This window comes from Spea bombifrons, chromosome 3 (genome assembly GCF_027358695.1).
Source record: "Spea bombifrons isolate aSpeBom1 chromosome 3, aSpeBom1.2.pri, whole genome shotgun sequence".
NCBI lineage: Eukaryota > Metazoa > Chordata > Amphibia > Anura > Pelobatidae > Spea > Spea bombifrons.
Genome location: NC_071089.1, coordinates 111,997,798 through 112,019,402, shown reverse-complemented (window position 1 = coordinate 112,019,402; position 21,605 = coordinate 111,997,798). Strand labels below are relative to the sequence as shown.

The 21,605-nt window shown below is 39.0% G+C and overlaps 1 protein-coding gene across 1 annotated transcript in view; it reads left to right on the top strand.

Moving 5' to 3' along the window:
- The window catches only part of LDAH (lipid droplet associated hydrolase), a 66,887-nt gene that overhangs the window by 32,294 nt on the left and 12,988 nt on the right, over positions 1 to 21,605 (top strand). The window contains exon 6 of the mRNA XM_053461067.1: positions 16,357 to 16,597. Coding sequence (XP_053317042.1) covers positions 16,357 to 16,597 — 241 coding nt within the window. The remainder of the gene's footprint in view (positions 1 to 16,356; positions 16,598 to 21,605) is intronic.

Sequence of the window (21,605 nt, the reverse complement as noted above, 5' to 3'; positions counted from 1 at the left end):
GATGAGAAGGGTCAAAAGTGACACCGCATGTACCGAGAGGCTTACACCGTGTCAGCTTTCAGCCTAAAGCCCAACTTTCTATTTCAAAGGGGAAAACAAATAAATTAAGCTTTGGGGAAAATCCAACATTATGTTTAATTTTACTTTAAATAGCATACTGTTCACGTAAAAAAAAGCAGCTGATTATATTGGTTAAGGTATTTAGTATAGAAAGATTTCACAGCAGCACGTAAAAAAAAAAATCTTATATATACATTCTACCATTCAAAAATTTGGGATCATTTTATGAAGAAAAAGAAAAGCACACTATGTCCATTAAAATAGCCAAGAAGGGACCAGAAATGGCTTATTTTTAATAGAATATTTTCATAGGTGTACAGAGGCCCTTTATCACTCCCATCACTCCTTTATCACTCCCATTACTCCCTTATCACTCCCATTACTCCCTTATCACTCCCATGACTCCTTTTTCACTCCCATCACTTCCGTATTTTAATGGCACCTTTAGTTCGCTGATCCAAGTTTAAGTTAAAAAGGCTAATTGATCGTTAGAAAACCCTTTTGCAATTATGTTACAGCAAGAAATTTCCTTGTTTTCCGTGAACACTTCTAAGTGTACCCCAAAGCATGCATATATATATATATATATATATATATATATATATATATATATATATATATATATATATATATATATATATATATATATATATATACACACATACATAACCTTGTGTATAGTATAAGCCATTGATGTATTTATAGTCCTACCAACATAACATTATATCGCAGTATTCCGCCTTAATATAAACTATAAATCAAACAAGTACTTGGCCTCCTATATCAAAACTTATTTTATTGCTTATAGTATTTTTACACAAATGCTGCCATTTGAATTTGGTCGCTACTGGATATTTTTGAATTCCTTCATGCTAAGAATATCCATTTAGATATTAGGTGATTTAAATCACGTAAAAGGAAAAAATATTTTAAAAAAATATCTCCTATAGGACAGATTTGGGGATATAAATCAAAATTCCTTCGTTTGTCTATCATCAGACTTATTGAAAAACGAAAGTACCACTAAAGTACTTTCGTTTTTAAGTATCACTAAAATACGAAGCTGAAACCCTACCTGCGTGTTATCCGCCGATGAATCCTAGAGCTGCACGATTTGCAGCCACGTCTCTCACTCTTCCGGTCCTGGGGAGGGCGCGCGTTATACCCCGGCGCATGTTATACGATAAATATGGTATCTAATACTGAAGGGAGTCAGATCTAGTCTAATTTGGGTAAATCTTACCGCTATGGAATATGATGGCTATATAAAACAATAAATAATAATACATTCTGTGTCTCTTATGATTTAAACTGAACAAAAGAATATAATTCAGGGTCTGATTATCTACATTTTTGTAACTGACCCCGTTAAATAGATAACATGTAAAGCTTTGAGGATGTCTTAGTATATCCATAACGCCAGAAAAGTGTTTTAAAAAAAAGAACAGAAAATACCTATTTTTAATAAGAAATATTTTTGTAAATGGGAATAAAGTATGTGTCAGAGTATATGATCAACTCCTATTACATTAATTGCGGTAGGAGTTGATGGCAGACTGGCCTATCCAAAGTGGAATGGCTATAGCTTTTGAAGCGGGAGGCGGGAGCCGCTGCATTTAGGTTAGACTTTTTCCTGTTCTTCTAGAGAGAGTATCTGCGCGTTTTATGAGGCGGCTGCCTTCCCCTGTTGGACTTAAGACAGGGGTGTCCAACCTGTGGCCCTCCAGCTGCTGCTGGACTACATCTCCCATACTCCTCAGCCAGCCCCTTAGCTGAAAGAGCATTGTGGAAGATGTAGTCCTGCAGCAGCTGGAGGGCCGCAGGTTGCACGCACTCTCGGTCTACCCTCGGTAGATATCTAGTCCCTTCTAGATGATCACCAAATGTTGCACCCCCAGGGTATGAGAGCAGATGACTCAGGACATCAGGCGACGGGCCCCAAACGTATTGTTCCATGGGCCCTTCTTCAGTTAATTATCTCTCTAGCTATTAAAATAATCCAATTCTCAAAAGGGGAATGTACCTGAATTCTAAATTGTTTGCCTTGCTACACCCTTAGCTTGGCTCCCCCAAGCCGCCCGCTGCTCGGTAGTTACCGAAACTTCCAGAGAGTGTTCTTTGTACAAAATCAAAATCCATGGGGTACTTGTTTCAAACATTTTATTTCAAACTTTTAATCCATAATTAAAAATCATGTTCGCTTCTATTGTACACAAAGTAACAACCTAACTAGTTACAAAATGAAATGTAGTTAAATTGATATGATAGATACCAGTAGACAATTAAATAAATAATAATAAATATAATATATATTATATATATATATATATATATTAAATATATGTAATTTAATATACTCATGATATATTTAAAATGTATTATATTAAGAATATACTTATTTCCCTAAATAGATTTTAAATATAGTTAAATAATAATTAAATAAATTATGAATATATTTTATTAAATATTTAAATATATAATGACTATCCATACGTGCATCGAGACTATTGAGACATTACATCATGTTCTAAAAGGTGGCTATTAAAATAAAATTACTAAAAAGTACTCTGATTTATTTACATTGCATTCCAAAATCTTTTTTGTTTTTGGGTTTAGACTAATTTCCCCAATATTTTTTAATAGTAATTCCTGATCCCTGTTGTGTTTTATGTTATTTTTTGCTTTAAGTTGTGCCTTTTGCAGTGATTTCGTGCAGATGTGTATGATTAACCTCACTCGGAGTTAAATATATCTTTTTTTTTTTTTTTTTTTTTTTACCGTAAATATTGAGCAAGTGTTCCTTTATTTTCATTATGATTTTCAGGTCTTGGGTCATTTACAGCCAGAGCCGTACAGGTGTTAAGTTGTTTAAAGAGTTCTTTGCATATGTTCATGAGAAATAGGATAAAGATGGCTTGTTTTTTCTCAGCGATCTAAATTAAGTGCTTCAAACGTTTTTTTACCCCCCTGCACGTACCTTTTTACGTCTTGGCGAGTTTGAGACATAGTTTTTTTTTGTAAATATTTGTTTAATGTGGTCAGACAGTGACATTTGAATGATATATTCCTGGGTAATGGTCATAACCAGAGAACTCCTTGTATCTTATTGTTGGCACAAGAATGCTTCGAAGAAAGCATTTTTATTGACAGAAGGGTAATTTAATTTTGAGTTATATCATACCAAAAGTGGGGATATTATCACTATTAAGGAAACTGTTGATCCAGAGGAAATAACACCTCTAAAATCAATAGTAAGAACATAACAGATTTTTACGACCTGCATGAAGATGCTTTCGCAAAGATAATTCGGGCAATTTAAGGCGGAAAAAAAAAACGGTGGCCCATTTTTCTTGTAATATTTACAAAAACGTTGCTAAGCTTCCTTTACTAATAAGTGTACCTGTCCCAAGCTTTACTAATAAGTGTATCTGTCCCATTAAAGATAAAAAATCACCGGGAATGTAGTAAAAACAGGATATTGGCAAAAGTACCTTCTGAGCCTCCAATAAATTAAAAACAAGACTTTCTATTTTACTTCTGCCATTAGTGATCAATTATGAGTAAATATCATCCCATTGTACAGCGCTGCAGAATATGATGGCACTATATAAAACAATAAATAATAATAGGTAGCAATCCCAAACTAATAATAAGCAAAGCAATCTAAAATCCTCTAAAATAGTAGATGTTTTTGTATAGGTCTTTTCATAAATATCACTTTTTTTATGAAATAAAATTGTATTTGTATATTCTGAATAGAAAAGTAGAAAATCTTCACATTGTAACCTGAGATTTTCTACTACAATGGCATGAATCGAATTAGTAAATTTGACCAATTTACGACTTTTTTTACATTTTTTTTTTTTTGCACAAACATAATAGCATTATGACAAATTTGTATGTTTTTCTAGGTATTAGTGTATTTCAGTATTTTTTCTCGCACACGCTTTCTATACACACGTGAACTGTAATTGATCTTGCACACTACTCATGCGTGCACAGCACCAAGTACAAGGGTCTTAGGTCAAGAACAAAAATAATTTTCAACATCCTGTGATTAGTATTTGTAAGGCAGAGACGGACACATACAGTGGAATGCGAGCAACGTTATCTCCCCACGGTTAAGTTGCTGATTGTTCTTGATTGGTTCAGGCAGTCTTTTGAAGGAAGGGAGAGACCCTTAGGACAGGGAATTAATTAGAAAATGACTTGCTCTGCCACGGGTTGATCTCAGCCTCCATTAGGTGCATTTTGAAACTGAATATTTCCAAAACAAAGAAGTAGTTTTAATTAATTCATTCATTTAACCCTTTAATGACAAAGCCTGTACATGTACGGGCTCAAAATGCATTGTTTTCAATGGGTTTAGGAACCGCCCATTGTCCTTAAGGGGTTAATTAAATTAAAAGCTTTCACTGTAAGCAAAAAACCCCAATGTCCCATAAGCATTTAACTCTAGTAATAGTCCCCTTTAATTGTGCAGTCGGTCACATCTGTAGGTGTAGAGCTGACAGATAGAGAGGAACTATGGGGGAAAGAAAACACAATGTTAGTAAATAGACAGATTGAACTAAACGGAGTGTGGAGGCCTTTCAGTGGATGATTGCAAAAGGAACTGTACATTTTTGAACATGTTGAAACTGATATCTTTATGGATTTTTGTTATCATTGTTGTTCTTTTGCGGAATTGTCCTTTCTAGGGGTCACGTTAGAACACGGGGTTGAGAGCGAGGTGGTAGCCAGACTTTAGTAAGAACGGGTCCCTAGAGTTTTCCAGAGTAAGCAAATTGGAATCCATAACAATTCGTAGCATATTTTAACAAAAACGCGGCTCTATATTATATTGCGTCCATGTTCTAATCTGGAACTGGCATCCGTACAAGAGCCGTTTCCTGCTCGAATATAGCCTGAAGTGCGTCTTTGACTGTTGTCAGGTATATCTTTCCTTAATAGCACCTGATAGGTTCTTGTATGTCCTAAGACGTGTTCCATATCTTTTTTTTTTTTTTTTTTTGTAAAGCTCTAATTAAAAGAAAATAATGTAATCTTATACGCGATGTTGACAGGTATAGAACGTCCTTTGTTTTTTAGGTTTGTTTTTTCTACTTACAAGGAAAAGGCAGAGAGCACAGCTGCCTTCGTGTCCCATACATTTTACTTGTTTGAAACCAACAACGCTTTGCTAAATAAGTAAGAGCTTTATAGAAAATCCCAGAACCCCCTCCATATAACTCTCTTGTGTGATGGTGGCAGTGAAGTCGTCTAATAAAAACATAATATTCTATAGGAAACTAGACAAGGCTCATACGCTACATGGACAAAAGCATTGGGACACCTGACCATTACACCAACAGAGACTTTGGTGACATTGCATTCTAAATACATGGACATTGATATGTAGTTAGCCCCCCCCCCTCCTTTGCAGCTTTGGTAGCTTCCACTCTTCTGGGAAGGCTTTCCACAAGAGTTTTGAGTGTTTACGTTGGATTTTTTGCCCATTCATCCATAAGACCGTTTGCAGTAGACCACTGATGTTGAACAAGAAGGTCTGGCTCACAATCTTCGTTCCAGTTGATGTGGTTGAGGTCAGGGCTCTGTGCGGTTGGTCAAGTTAGTCAAGCAGACCAAACTCATCCAACCATGTCTTTATGGAGCTTGCTTTGTGTACTGGGTGAAGTCATGCTGGAATAGGAATCGGTCTTCCCCAAACTGTTCCCACAAAGCAGGAAGCAGAGCATTGTCTAAAATGTCTCTGTATGCTGAAGCATTAAGGTTTCCCTTCAGTGGAAGTAAGGGACCCAACCCCTGACTTCAATACTTTCATCCATGTAGTGGTGCACAAAGCAAGGTCCATATAGGGATGGTTGGATGAGTTTTGTGTGGAAGAACCTGACCGGCCGCACAGAGCCCTGACCTCAACCCCATCAAACACCTTTGGGGTGAACTGAAACGGAATAATCATGCAGGTCCCAAGAACGGAAAGTTAAGATGGCTGCTCCCATAGTGTCCATTTTACAGGGATTTTTATTGCATATACCGGATATTGCTTATTAGGGCCAAAGCCCAAAAAGCTTTCTACAATTTTGTTGTGTGCTTGTGTACCTGGTGTTTATAATACTACTGTAACTATTTAAAACTCATGTTCAAATTACTCAAAAGAATAATGACACTATTGAATGTAACATCTAAAGCATCTTAAAATGACACAAAGTACGTACAGAAATTGCAGAGGCGACAAACTAAATAAGTCAACCCCCAAAGCGCCCATTACCTAACACACACACGTACTTCTCCTAGACATCTGTCTCAGCTCAGGGAACGCTCCCGCTCCCTCTTGCGCTAGTAAAGCTTGGTCGCCTGAAATTGCTTTACATGCCCTGCTGAGAACCTTTCTGTTTCAAGGAAAATCTTTTATTTTCCATTAAATATTTAGGTTTTGGGCTTAGGATTTGCCATTTTTGTTTATTCAGAAACTGTCCCAACGGGGTCTGGACGGGTGCCTGATGCCCCCATGATTCAGTCACCCAAGGAACTGCCTGGAACTTCTGGCACCAAGACTGGCCCTGTTCCTTATTTTAATAAATAAACCATTACACCGATTTATTTAGGGTTCCTTTCATGAAATGTGCACACGAACACTCTAATGCATGCACTAATTCGCTTTCACTGGGAAAACCTCTATCTCCTTAACTGTCTCTCTTACCCCCTTCGCCCAACATTGTCTTGTTCCTCCGCCTTATAAATCAGGAACATGAAGAGATGTTCATTAACTTTTGCTTATTTTGGCAGCTTTCCATCTTACAAACTTAAAGAAACACTCAATCCTTGGAGATACGAGAGGAATTAATTTAATTGAGGTGTTATTTTTCAGATCAAGAGATTAAATTGTATTTTGGGCTTTATTTCGCAAACTGTGTATACAAAATCAGATTCCTTCCTCGAGCTAAAAGACGGGATTATTATTATTATTAAAACACTTCTTTAAGTTTCCAGCATTGTAAAGCTTTTTGTATATTCTATTAATACTGCGTGACAGTTCATCCATGTACGGCCAAGTAGTCAGAAGGACAGACCATATTCTTCAGAATTCCATATTTATTTAAAAAAATATTTCCTGTAATATCTATTATTCTAAGTTTTTTGTATTAAGATTGTTGAAGTAAAGTTAAAACAGGTGCTTTATTTTTGTTCAAATTATTTCATTTTATATATTAATTTATTTTACTGTGAAAGAAACTCAGGTTTGTTTCTAGGGAGGAAACAGACAAATATAAAACTGAACATAAAAACCATAGAATTTGATGGGCATCTAGGCTGCTAAATAAATCTCCTTATGGTTTTAGCCTCTACCACTTCCGCTGGAAGGCTGTTCCATTTAGGCTACCCTATTCTAGTCTAAACAAAATCATTCATGATGGTGTCTTGATAAAGTAATCAGTGAAGCATTAAAATCTTTGCTTCTAGTATAATTTGTTTTTATCTGTTTACCATGATGTTAGTTAAGGGTTAATAGGGATGGGGGAAATTTCCTGCTAAAAGGAAATATGAGAACTGAAACTTCCACGCAAATCATGTAAATTCATTGTTTTTGCTCCATTTTGTGTACCTATTAAAAAAAAGTAAAAGTGGATAGTTTGGGGACTTTTTTTGCATTTTAATGCTATTCAGGTGGTCAGTCAGATGTAAATTTCAAAAAAAATTTGTTTTTGCAAAAAAGAAGCAAACATTTGTAAAATGTTAATTATAAATGTTAAAAGACATTCATGTATTATTGCCCCATTAATGGAATATTTAGTGCTTTATTATTAACTATTGTTTTATATAGCTCCATTAGATTCCGCAGCCCTGCACAAAGGATGCTTATAAACTAAACACAACTAACTTGTTACACCTTCTCTGTATGCACTTGTTTGGAAGGGGCAGTAATACCCAGATTGTTTCACTGGCCCATCTAATAGCCCAGCTGGACTGGCTCGGAATCCCCAGGTAGTATTGTAGATCTAGAACATCTGCCATATCTACAGGATTCTTTTTTTCCAGTGCTCAAGTTTGATAATTATATTAGGTTTTAAATTTAAAATTGAGAACTTGATATATTCATTTTTTTTTTACCTGTGAACTTTGATGTATGATTTCTATTCATCCGTTTACAAGAATTTGCCACATTTGGAAACCTATTTAGTTACCTAGCTGAAGTCTGGTGTATAAGCTTTCAGGACTGTTTGCCATCAAATATATGTATATAAAGTAGCAGAGTCATTCACCTGACTTAACAAATTAAATGTACGTTTCTGGTGATTATATTTAATATGATGGAAAAGTTGGCCTCCTTTGAAAAGAAATTTCAGAAGAATCAATCATTGAAGTAAAGGAGAGGGTGAGGTTCATGCGAGGATTAAACTGCTCGGTCAGTGTGACGTGAGAGTAACAAATTGACAAGTGGACAAACATCTGTAATGTATGTTAGTTTTGCTCATTTCCTATTGGCTACACGGTGTTTTGTTTTAGAATGTTGATGGGCTGATACAGACATTGGTTCTTGTGAATAAGGGATCAATTAACAGGACCCGGTTTTCTATTGTGTCTGCCCTATCTCCCTATACATTGACCTTGCTGCTTGCCACTGACGCAGAAAGCACAAGATGGGTTACCTTCACAAACTTTTATCTTTCCAATCTTCAGAAAAAAAAAACAAATTTGCAACAATTGTGTTCCTGAATTAAAATTGTTGGCAGTCAGTGAGGGTGAGTGTTTAAGTGTATAGTGTTGGTGAATGTGTGTGTATGTGTATGGTGGTAGAATTGGTAATGAAAACTCTGTGGTGTAAGCGTGTAAGTGAGTGTATGATGTTAGCATGTGTGTTACGATATGGTGGTAGAGTGTTCATGTGTTAGTGTATGGTGTTAGGATGTGTTAGTTTATGTTGCTGGTAACTGTGTAAGAATATGGCATTAGCATGTGTGAGTGTATGCTGTTACCATATGTGTTACTTTATGGTGATAGAGCGTGTGTATGTTAGTATATGGTATCAGCATGAGTGTGTGTTAGTATTTGATGTCAATATGTGTATAGTGTTAGGGTGAGTTTATGTGTCAGCTTATGTCGCAAGAGGGAGATAGTTTGTGTATAGTTTTAGAGTTAGTGGGTGTTAGAGTGCGTTTGAATATGAGCGCTTGTTTTATTTAAGGGGGAACTGAAGAAACTCCATGACCCTAGGTTCATCCCTGCAGGTAACCGCCCCACTGTCTTGCTTTTCTGGCTATTGAGGAGCCTGGGCCGGTTGGGGAGATCCTCAGATCTTCGCTGACTGGCCCAGGGAGGTGAACAATCAGCGGGGGGTGTACTGTTGCAGCACAGACCTCTATTTCAGCTCCAACTTTGTCTCCTTGTGACATAGTGTCGTCAGGTGGCTATTCATGTAAGGTAAACAGGTGATGACACCTTCCACACATCCGCTCCATTGGCTGGTCATGCCCTCCCTGCCTATTACCTCAACACCCAACTCAGCTGTCTCAATTTGGCTATGGTGTCAGCATACAGCATGTGTTTGATCCTAAAGGGACATACAAGTGATATTTTGATGTTACTTACTTTTGAAGCAGTTTATTGATTTTGTAGGGGTCCCCCCCCTTGTAAAGTAAGACTAAATATTACTGGATCTTTCAAAAACCACAGTACGCCCTGCAGCGCCATTAACTTAAAGAATGAGCTTTAAACAAGGCCAACTTGGCCCTTCTCACAGGAGAAACTCGCTAAGGCTGGGTCTTCAAAATGTTGCTGAGATCTAGCATTACAGGAGAAAGCTGTAGTACATTATTGTCCATAATCACTTTTAATTGAAATGACAGCAAATGTATTTTGTTTTACTTTAAATCAACCTTTTTTTTTTAGAGGCCGATGTGTTTAGTGCCAGAAATACACTGCACAGCTGTAACTGCAGTAGCATTAAAGAGATCCCTTGAGTTAACCACAGGTGTATGTTCCATAGAACATCTTGAAGGATACAGCCCATTCTCTTTCTTCTGTAGATAAGCAGGACGTATGGATGTTGCCAAGTTTAAAGTGCTTTGCGGAGAGCTGGATGTCCGGATCTTATCTTTCCCTTGTTGTAGTAGCCTGTAGTTCTTGCTTTTAAAATCTGTGGATTAAAGTTCCTGTCTAGATAAATTAGTTGTAAAATGTTTCTTTTTTTTTGTTTCTTTTTTGTTTCAATTTGAAATTTGGGTCCCTAAAAACTTCCTGCTTGTTATATTAAAAATAATCCCAAATACCTCTTGGGTTATTGTTCCTAAAGGATGGCTTTAAGTCTTTAGCATCATTTGTCTGTCATTAAACTACAAGTTACGGCATCTTGTTTTATTACAAGATGCCCTACGGGCAGAAAAGGTGCTTTTTGGTATGTTAAATGGTTCTTATTTAGTTTACTGTGGAATTAAACACTAACATGCAAACAAGTAATGGTCACTTTCACAATCCTAATAGCAGGTCTCATTGCCAGTGTGTTGTTCCGCAGGCAGAGCCTAAGAGCTGTGTGACAACGTGGCACGATGAGCATATCTAGGAACCTAGGGGGAGTGGTTTCATAAAAGGGAAGCAGCAGTTCCAAATTTGGGCGGTTCTAGCCACAGGTAACCTTTAGTAGAAAGGGAGTGGGTGTGGCCAAACACCCCTCCCCTGCCCACAGAAAGACAAAACTGTGCCAGGGAACGAGGACTCCCCCAGTAGACTCCAGGTCCAGTCCCCATGTATGCTGATGAGACCCCCGTACCTTTTTTGTTGTTTTGTTATCTCCTGATTTATATTTTTAGGGAGAAGGATTCTGGTTTTCCAATTTAACACCAATTCCAAAACTAAAATCACAAGCTATAGGAAGTTTTAATTACGAAACTTTATGCTAAAAGCTGTGGCCATCTTTTCCCTTCATTTAAAGCATAAGATCCTATCTGTTCTGAGAAATTTATTTTTTCATGCTTCTTTTTTTTTTATTATTATTTTTTTTTTTTTTTTTTTAAGTATCTCCCTGAGATAAGTTTTGAGTTTCTCACCATGTCTCGGATCTTCTTATTTTCAGTCTTTTTATCTTATTCAGTTTTCTTAAATGTGTTTTATTTTTAACAACGCAGCACATTGGGATTTCTCCAAATTTTAGCTTATATTTGATATATTGAGTCTGTAACCTGATTTGTAAACATTTCTTATTCAATTATTTTGTATTATTGTAATCATAAAAAACATGTGTTATTGTACTATAGAGTATTCCTGGGAATACTTTCTTCTGGTTTTCTGTCAGTTTTTTTTTTTTTCATGGTAAAAAGTCATGTCACTTACGTATCACGTATGTGCTGCTTATGAGTCAGGCATTTCTATATTTGAAAGGCTTTTTATGTAAAGATTATTTAACCAATCTAGAATAAAGGGTGAAAACTGTAAATCTAAAGTGAACCTGTTAGGGGTATTCTTGGCCCCCAGCATAGTCCGTTTGGCCTTTTTGGAGGGTAGGGGTTTTATCTAAAGATGTGAAGACTTCTTAATGGTTTCTCTTAATTAGCTAAGATTGTAAATAGGTCATAATTTAGAAACATAGAATGTGAGGGCAGATAAGAACCACTCACCCCGTCTAGTCTGTCCGGATTTCCTGCTGTAAAGACTCAAACCTTAATCAGTCGTTGGTTTCGTCTTAGATTCAGGAGCCATATGCTTATCCCATGCATGATTAAATTCCCTCACTGTAATCATCTCTACTACTTCTGCTGGGAGGCTTTCTACTTCTCTACCATCCACTCAGTAAAGTAAAACTTTCTTACTTTACCTCTAAGCCTCTGACCCTCTTACTTTAGGTTATGACCACTTGTTCCAACTTTTTTCCTCCTTCGACATAAACACTTCTCCAGTTCTTTGTTTAAAAAGAAACACAGCTGTGTGCCCAACCTGGGGATCAAACCCACAACCCCGAGATTAAAAGTCTCATGCTCTGAGCTAACCAGACTATTTTCTACCATTCAGCCTCTAAGGGTATAGCAATACTGAAGGATTATACAGAGATTCACTCCAAAGAATTAGGTGAGCAAGCGATGATGGTTTGTAAGCCAAGACCCAGATGAATCAAGTAAACAAGTTCCAGGTGGAGTTGGTGCAGAGTCCTTTAAAGGGCTGTGCTATGGAGGTTAACAGAGGCATCCCTACCTGAGGGCCACATGAACAACCAAGCCTTCTCCATGGTCCGCTGATTAGCGCGGCTGATTGGCTGCCTTAAATCAGCGGAAAAGTGATAGGGAAGCGCTCCCATTAAAATCAACGGAGTGCTTTCTGTGCATCCGCACGGGAGGTCTCATTAGGCCCCCATGCCCAATGTTTGCCAAGCCAGCACTGGGGCAGTGGGGCAGTAGGTAAACTACATGTCAGGAGAGTAGTTCAGCAAAAAGTGAGGAGGGCAAAGGGGCAAATGCATATGATGGCTGGAGTGTCCCTTTGAGCAGAAAGGCGGATCATCATGGCGGATCATCATGCAGCAGGAGTGGCAATTGCTGTGATGATCCGTGGTGGTAGTGTATGATGGGGTTAATAGCAATATAATTGAGGTAATGAGGGTGGATATCGTGAATACATATGAAACATCAAGTTACCGCTTTCTGCAAAATGTGTGTAATAGGGGAGTAGATCCCTGGTCTGTAATTGTAAAGTATGTGCCGTTGAGGCTGTCCCAGTTGTGGGATGCTGTTCAGGGAGGTGTTCATCAAAGTTCAACGAGGAGGGCATAGAACGAGGCTGTCTATCGTGACAACTCAACAATACTGAGGATAAATATAGCATAGTTCGCCTCACATTTTCTTTAAAAAAAAAAACACAACAAAAGGACATGCCTGACCTTTTAAGGAAATGCCCATGATTTTACAGACAAAGTGGACCTCTTTCAGATTCTTGGGAAATTTAAACATGATGTGACCGTGTTGTTTCAGCAATTTCACTTGTTATTTTTCCCCCCCTTTAAAATGTTGCAATATTCTAGAAACACAAATGCCACTTGGGTTTAGTCATATTTTCTTTAAACGATGAGAAAATGTTGCCGCGTGCCAATAATTCTTCATCTCGATGAACTCCTGCCAACGATAACACGCAGGTAACAGAACGGTTCTCAGAAGCTCACTCGGTGTCATGTTCTTCTTCAGGGATCAACAAGCCTCCGAAGAGATTCTCAGGTATTTCTTAAAAACCCCCCTTGTCTTTCATAATGTTATCAAACACATCAAAAAAAAGTTAATTTACCAAGTGCGACAAAAAAGAATCTTTACGAATGTTTTGAAAATACTGTTTCCATGTAAAGGAGATCTAGTTTAGAAGCGTACGGGTTTCAGATACCAATATGGAACACGTTATGACGCTGCCCTTAGAGTAAAAGTGACTGTTATTGTAGAAGGACTTGCTTTGATGCTGGAGGAACATTAGAAAATTGTGTCTGATTTGTCAAGTGCGTTAACTTGGATGCCGTCTCGACGCAGCTGTGTTAATAAAACGAGAGTCGATTTCATTGACCCCGGTGATTTTGCCTGCAGGTTACTTCATGCCGGCGAGAAGAAATTGTGATTAATATGACACTGTCACATTTCGACGTTGGATAACGATTAAGTGTGTGGTTATGTTACGTCCTCGGTTTCACCTGACGGAAAATAGCTGATCCCTCCACCCAACAACCCAGAGAAATGAAATGTGCGCAAGGGAGGTTTTCCGATACATCAGAATGAACGTTACGTTTGACAGGGAGCACTTTTATATTTAACGGGGGGGGGGGCTTCAGAGATTTCCTCATCTCCTTCCTGGTCAAGTGAGGATATTACCGTCTCAGAGCACTTTGCGTATCCCGTAATTCATGGGATTTTGGTATTTTTGGATTGATGCGTTTTTATGATCATTTAATGTCGCTGATTTAAGACGAGCTTCCAATTGGCTCTTAGACGCCGACATGATACTTTCTTTAATCCCCACTTCATTGTAGAAAAAGAAGCATTTCTCTTTCCGGTGAGATATGATGATATTTAATGTACTATAAAAGCACTCTGCTCGCTTCATTAATCTTTAATTGAATTTGCAGGTCTTCTATTTTGACAATGGTTCTGTATGTACAGTTCTCATTTCCTCTGTTCTGAGGTCACCGATAAGGGTTATTCAAGAATATCAGTTAAATTTACAATCATTACTAACTTCAGAAAATCTGTATTCCAGGTTTATCTTCTTTTACTGGTTTTATTTGGGAAATAAGTATTGCTTATCCTGCTAACACCACCAGCTATACCTTACCTGATGGATGAACATCTCAAGGTGTCCACGGATAGCTCTGCTAATCCCTTTGAAGACACATTGACAGATTTATGTCTTTGGGTCTCAGGAACGAGGCTCCAAACAAATTTGGGGAAAACCACTTGCTAAATTCCCCAATGAGCTCCAGAAGCGCCGCAATGGACACTTCTCCTACCACGATGCCTGATCTACCAGTGCTTACATGTGTCTATTGAATTATCTGCCAAGGACAGTACATGTCCATTATTTGATTCATAAACGTTCACTGATATCTAAATATCATAAGGATCTATTTTTTTGTCTGCAGCTGTCCTTAACGTGATCCTCAAACAAAACATTGAAGTCCAACTTTATCTCCAGAATGGCCTACATGAGGGTTTTTTCCTCTCTAACCTCTTTAACAGTAATTTGTTTACCTAGTAACTGTACTTTCACCAATACTGCAAGAAAAAGTAACAAATATTTACTTGTTAGTAGTATTCAGTCTCAAAAAGTCCAAAAAGAACATATATCAGGCCTTATCAGGTTGATGTTTGTGTAGACATAAAAGTTTCTGGCTGTATTGATTATGGAGAACTTAAAACTTAAGCAAATTTAGAATTACCCCCCGGAGTCAGGGCTTCACCAAAAATGCGTCCTATTAGGGGACACAACGGGCACCAGTTTGCCAAGTCTTCTTTCTTTGGGGGGCACAATCCCCAGAAGGTTATGAGACCCATTCCTTTGCTCCTTGTCCTACAATTACCCATGCAATTATGCAAATCCTAATGGTTATATCTATATGCAGCATACATATTGTGGTGGTTTTTTTCTGTCCTTAGCCTTGGTTATTTTTCTGTTGGCCGCCATCTGCCTGCCGCAGCATATTTTATGTTTCTTCTCCACTTTCTGAGTCATGGGAATAACTTTACAGAGGAATGGCTGGGTTTTAAACAATCTGTAGTCTGGGAGGCTTCTGCACAGCTTGCGGAAACAATGCATGCAGAGCACGGGTTGACAGTAGGATTCTAAAGTAATTGCCGCTGAGGGATCATGGGAAATTTGCATGGAATGCCGGCGTGATTGTAGAACTGGTGAAATATAAGTTTGAACAACTAAAAATGGACCATTAAATAAATAATACCAAAAGTGATGTATGGTTTTCACCGCTGGATTCAATTATGATTTTATCTCTGATGTGACATTTCCTCATTAAATTATTACTCGACCCATAGAAAATAACTTGATGTAATTTCAAGGCTGCTGAACAAACTGTTCTCTCTCTCTCTCGGAATCTGACTGTTGATTGGGAGATCAAAAGCTGTAGGCGAAATGCAATCCGGCCCATCATAGACCATTATTTTGACATTAATTTGTTTGTACGCAGGGTGTTGCTGCTCTCGGACTGTACAGGAACAGGCTCTGTCCGTAGCGTGCGATCAGATCCTCACTGGTATCCTCGTGTGTTTAAATGCTGGATTAATGATTATTGTTAGGGGGCCTGGAAAAGATGTCACTCTACGACTCATCCAGTTCCACTATTTCTTGGCCCCAGAGGATTATCTCTGGGTCATGTCTTCGTGTCTCAAAGGTCTAGGCGGTCTAAGTCTATGAAAGCTGTAGCTTTGGTCCGGGAGTCATAATATCTGTGCTTCGCCCTCTAGTGGCCCCTCACCTCATCATTTTCTTCATTCCTCCATACCCTCCCTTTCTTCCGTCTTTCTTTGAATCTTTGAAACGCCCTTGCCTGCTCAGCTCACACGCCACCTAGAGGGATATGATGGGGTACCATCGATTTCGGTGAAGAGTGGTGCAATCACCATAGCAACAAATTCAATGTTCAACCTCAACGACCCCCAATGTGTCTTGGTCTAAAGATGTGCTAGCAATTGGATACTCAACTCACAATACAGGCTTTGAAAGTAAAAATATGCAATGTTTTTTTGGTGAGGATTCTTATTCATGATCTGCAGAACACCACCCAACATTCACCCAGGTTTTCTCTTTACCCCTTGGTTTTCGCAGGTTCTAAGGGCTGTGTTGCTCTTTCCGACAATAGAAAGGATGGCTCAGTCGCCCCAGGGCAAAATCATGACCCCGTTGTTGTGCAGCCTGCGCTATATCGTATACATGCCTCTCTATCTACTCTCTTTTCTGCCTGAAAGTTTAAAAGCCTCGGTGGTGAAATTTATCCTACGGGGGGTAAAGTCTGTCGATGAATCTTCAGTCACAGCCTCGTTGAGCCTCTTCAGGGTGGATTGTGCAGGTACGTGTCCTATTATTCTAATTATTGAGAGTATCTCATATGATATCTTTACTTAACCCCTTAATGACAAAGCCCGTATATGTACGGGCTCAAAATGCATTGTTTTCAATTGGTTTAGGGACTCCCCATTGTCCTTGTTCAGAGCATTGCTACTAAATAGGCTCATTTTGAGTACCTATGGAATTACATTTATGGAACCCGAAACCTATACATCCTTTATTAATATGATTTCTGTGTTGTATGCCTTGTGGGGGGATTAAACGAAAAGTAATGGTTTTATTTACTAAATGGCGAAGCTCCCAATACCTATAGTACAGCATAGTATTTCCTTCCCCTGGCAAGTGCAATTTTGGTTAGGACATTCCACTGGTTTATATAATCATAAGTTATATAGACCCGGAGGCCGCCATTGCTGTCGGTCATGTGATATTTTGGGTGACTTTCCAGACTCAAACACCACACTGAGCTGATGCTTTATGGAAATGCTAATTAAGTAATTTTTATGGTAATGAGGTCCTCTCTTTCGTTGACATTCATGAGTCAAAGGGTCCCTCTGGAAGATTAAGATATTTTTAATTGTTTGTCACAAGGCAGTATGATCCAAGTGTTGGTCTAGAACATATACAGAGCTGGAACATATACAGAGCTAGGACATACACAGAGCTGGAACATACACAGAGCTAGGACATATACAGAGCTAGGACATATACAGAGCTGGAACATACACAGAGCTAGGACATACACAGAGCTGGAACATACACTGAGCTGGAACATATACAGAGCTAGGACATATACAGAGCTAGGACATATACAGAGCTGGAAAATACACATAGCTGGAACACACACAGAGCTAGGACATATACAGAGCTGGGACATATACAGAGCTGGAACATATACATGTGCAAAATGCGCAGCCATTTTTAAACATTATACTATTCACAATACCAGCGACAATTGTCCCATCTCCCAACGAGGAAAAGTGTGCCCCCGACCCCTGGGCACTCAAGGGTTAAAAGCAATTCATTTCCATTCGAAACAGTAGTCCCGTTCCTGCGATACCCTTCGCGCTAAAGCGTTTCTGCTTTTGTATAAATAAAGGTTTTATTTTTAAGTTTTGTATATTTCCATTTTCTGCTAATTTATTTTTTTTTGCCCGTTCTTGCATATTCTAGATACACACATTGACAATAATTTTTATTTATTTTTTTTCAACTGAAAATCGTAAACGTATCCACGGCGGTTCCGCGCCGGCGCGGGGTCGTACGAGGGCAGGATGTTTTATCTAATAGTGTGCCTTTAAAGCAGAGCGCGACAGAATGAAGCGTCTGTAACCCGGTGCTGGAAAAAGACACTGGCTGGCAGCCTTTAATTCACACTGAGTCACAGGCACCTGTGGAACCCTGTCCTGGGGGCATTCAACAAAAAAAAACTCGACGTTCCACGTTTTGAGGCTAAATTCCAGAATTTCATTATCATTCGTGGTTTGCTGCGCATCACCTCCATCCTGAGAACATTAAACAAATATCCAGTATCTCTAAAATAGCCGCGATTATTTTTTCCAGCTGGAGTGTGGCCCACGATAATTTTGCTAGATGCGTTCCCCTCGTCTGTTAAAACGCGTTTGGTCTCTGCAAGAGGTCTGTGAGTGTTTGTAGGTGACCTTACTTCTCTTCCTGTGGTTTGTTTATTATCCGCTCCTAGTGACGAGCCGAGGGTAAGGGACCCCGGCCAAACGCTTTTCTCATACAACGTCCTGAGGCTCCGCTCGGCAAATGCTTCTTCAGGCCTCCGGCCAAACAACACGTTTAATATAAATTGACCCAGAACTGGGCAAACGCTGGTACAGGATGCCGTACGTTTTTTTTTTTTTTTTTTGTACAAACACACAGTTCGTGTAAGTGTTTCAAATATTGACACAGTTTATAGATTAGTGACCTGCTTTCTGGGCAGGATTTCCCATAAGGCTCCGTTAGTTTGAGGAGAAATTAGTTTATATCAGCCGTTAACTCTAAAAGCAAACTTAAACCAAACACGTTGTGTCGATGTGCATATTCCAAACTAAACCGATTGTTTTTTATGGTTTTATTGTAAGAGAGCAATCTTTTTTTTTAATAACTCACTGTGTTGCATGAGTTTAAATATTCTGATAGTTCTAGTCAGCAGTCTAGCACTGTTCTAGTGTTCTACTGGGAATACTAGTAGAAACATAAAATTTGACCTCATTTTTAGTATAGCCTTTTTTGTAATACCCTTGTAGGAGGGTGGAGGTGTTAATAGAGAAGAATAGAGAGAGACTCATCTCTTCTTTAGAATTTCACTATTGCCTCTATGCCAAAAACAGGCTAGTCTCATCTCCTGATCTCTCGATCTTTTCCTGTGCGCCTAATTGTCTCTTGTGAGCTATTTGTTATCTCTCTGTCTTCTCTATCCACAGTATCATTACCATACCTATCAACTTCTGAGCTCCGGCTACCCGGAGCCTTCCCATGCGGGACTCGGCCAGGACTACCCACTGACAGCAATGGGCAGTCCCGCTGCCGTTGGTGGGTGGTCCCGCTGCCGACGGTGGGCGGTCCCACTGCCATTACTGGGCGGTCCCGCTGCCATCAGTGGGTGTTCCTGATGACGTCTAGGGCATTCCCAATGACATCTAGGGCGTTCCCGCTGATGTCAGTTAGCTGACATCGTGGGAAATGCCCCCATTTAATGGGAAAATTGGCAGGAAGCGACAGTGTGTCAAGACCCCGCACCCCCGACCCAGAGAACCGGTGCTTCACCCAGAGTTCTCTGGGTCAAACCCGGAGAGTTCCCAGGTATGATCATTACTGCAGAGAACAGGTTCTTTGCCTTGGTGTTTTGGCTCGCTGTCTTCTTCATCTATCCTATCCAGTCACTCACCAATTCCTGATGCCTTCACTGAATATCTGTCAGATTAAACATTTCCTCACACAAGAGACTAATTAAATATTAATCAGTTCCCTTGCGATACTCCATCTGGATTATTGCAACTGGCCTCCACCTTTGGCGTTTCACCCCTCCAATCCATTCTGAACACCTTTCCCGGACTAATTGTCTTATCCCATCACTGTTCATCTGCTGCCTTGCTGGCTCTCTTGGCCCTTACCTACAGAGTCCTTAATGCACCCCTAGATATCTTATCTGCTCCACCCCCAAAACCTCCAGACCATTAAAGTCTCCTCATCACCCTCACTAAAACCAAATCATCTTCATCCAGGCAGCCATGCTTTTGTCTCGTTTCCCCTCAGCCTCCTAATAGCTCGCGGGGGCAGTGGGCTCACCTCCGTCTGTACCAGTATGTCTTGACGTATGGCATTGTCAATGTTCTTATTGTTTTAATGGCGCCAAGCCATGTACTGGTGTTGTAATATAATGTAAAATTAACCACAACAAGAACACACGTTAATACATACTGATACAACAGGACAAGAGGGCCTTGTTCTTCAGAGCTTACAGTCTATTAGGAGTGCAATAGTGATAAAATTGATTAAAGGTTATTTTTGAAGTTAAGAAATGTATTTTTATTTTTTTCTAAATTAATTAAAAAAAATCTTTATGTTAACATGATTCTCTTCCAAGGAAATTCTTTTATGTCAAACTGGGATGTAGTTAAAACAGATTCAGATTAATTAGTCTGTGTCTCTATAGAAGCCGCAGTGGTTGGCTTTTTGCCCCAAGCATTTTATTTGGTGTTGATTGTTCTGTTTGTTCTATTACAGATAGAACATTGTAATGGAGCTCGGAACAAAGAGTGAACATAATAAAATATAAAGTACATTGTTATTTTCCTCGTAAGAATAAAACATTCTTCTTCATTAATATCAGTTTCATTGGAACGCTGAACACTTCTGGGTATTTAGTGGTCCTTAATGTGTACAGAAAGATTTGATGGGGGATAGATACATCTGCAGTGTTCCAGTTTCAGCAAAGAAACATTCTTATGTTCTGGTCGTCAGTTTTATTTTTTTGGCAGCTGCCCCTGATTGTGACAACCAACACCTCTGCATAAGCAATGTCAGAATAAGGCGATATAAGAGAGCTGTTAATTTGCCCCATCAAACATATAACGTGGGAGGAAGGGGGTATGACGTTTGCCAATTACATGCTGCCAGCAGACCTGAGAAGGACATTGTGCAAACTTGGGATTCCCAGGAAAGAGACGCTCAATTGTTGGGAATAAATAGGTTATCTTGAGCAACCCAAGGTTTTTGGTAGCATTTACCCCATGACTAGATCCTTCTGTGTCCATCGGTTGTCTTTGTGCACTTTTACTTTTGCCAAGTATCTGTAGGGCTGGAAGGAGCAGTGCTTATTCTACATTTTTGTAGTGTGTCAACTATGTGTTGACCTTATATTAATGGGCCACCTGGCTTCAAGGTTTCCTGTCGTCTCCTTGCCACCATATGCATTTTCCTCCAGCTATTTGCCTTGCAGGAGATGCTTTGGCCGACCACATCTCCTGCCATGTCATATACTTACCACCGATCAGCTCCAGACGATGTCTGGAGAATCTAACGAGACACCAACCCCCATCCCCCGTGCGTAGAAAGCTCTCCCATTGAGTTGGTATGGGAAAAGTACAGAGGGTTCATGTTTAATAATATAATTCCAACCAAAATTGGTGGATGAACAGATGGATAAAGAGGTAAGCAGAATAAGCATCCATGCTACGATTTCACCAAGAAGAAGAAGCTAGAAAACATTAAATGAAGAAATTTGTCTACAGTCATGGATGTAAAAAGTTGCTGTAGCATTTTTCTTCTTTTTTTTTTCTGTCATTTTAGTGCTGAAGTTCTACGCCGGTCGAAAATAGTTAAGCAAAAAAAATTCAGTTTAGGCAATTCAGACAATTCCATACATACCAAGCACATACCCAATGTAACTATTTTTTCAAAAAAATAAACAAATTGTTAAACATTATGTTATAAACAAAAATGGCCGAAAAAGGTATCAAACATGACATACGTGCAAAAAATGTAATACTAAAACA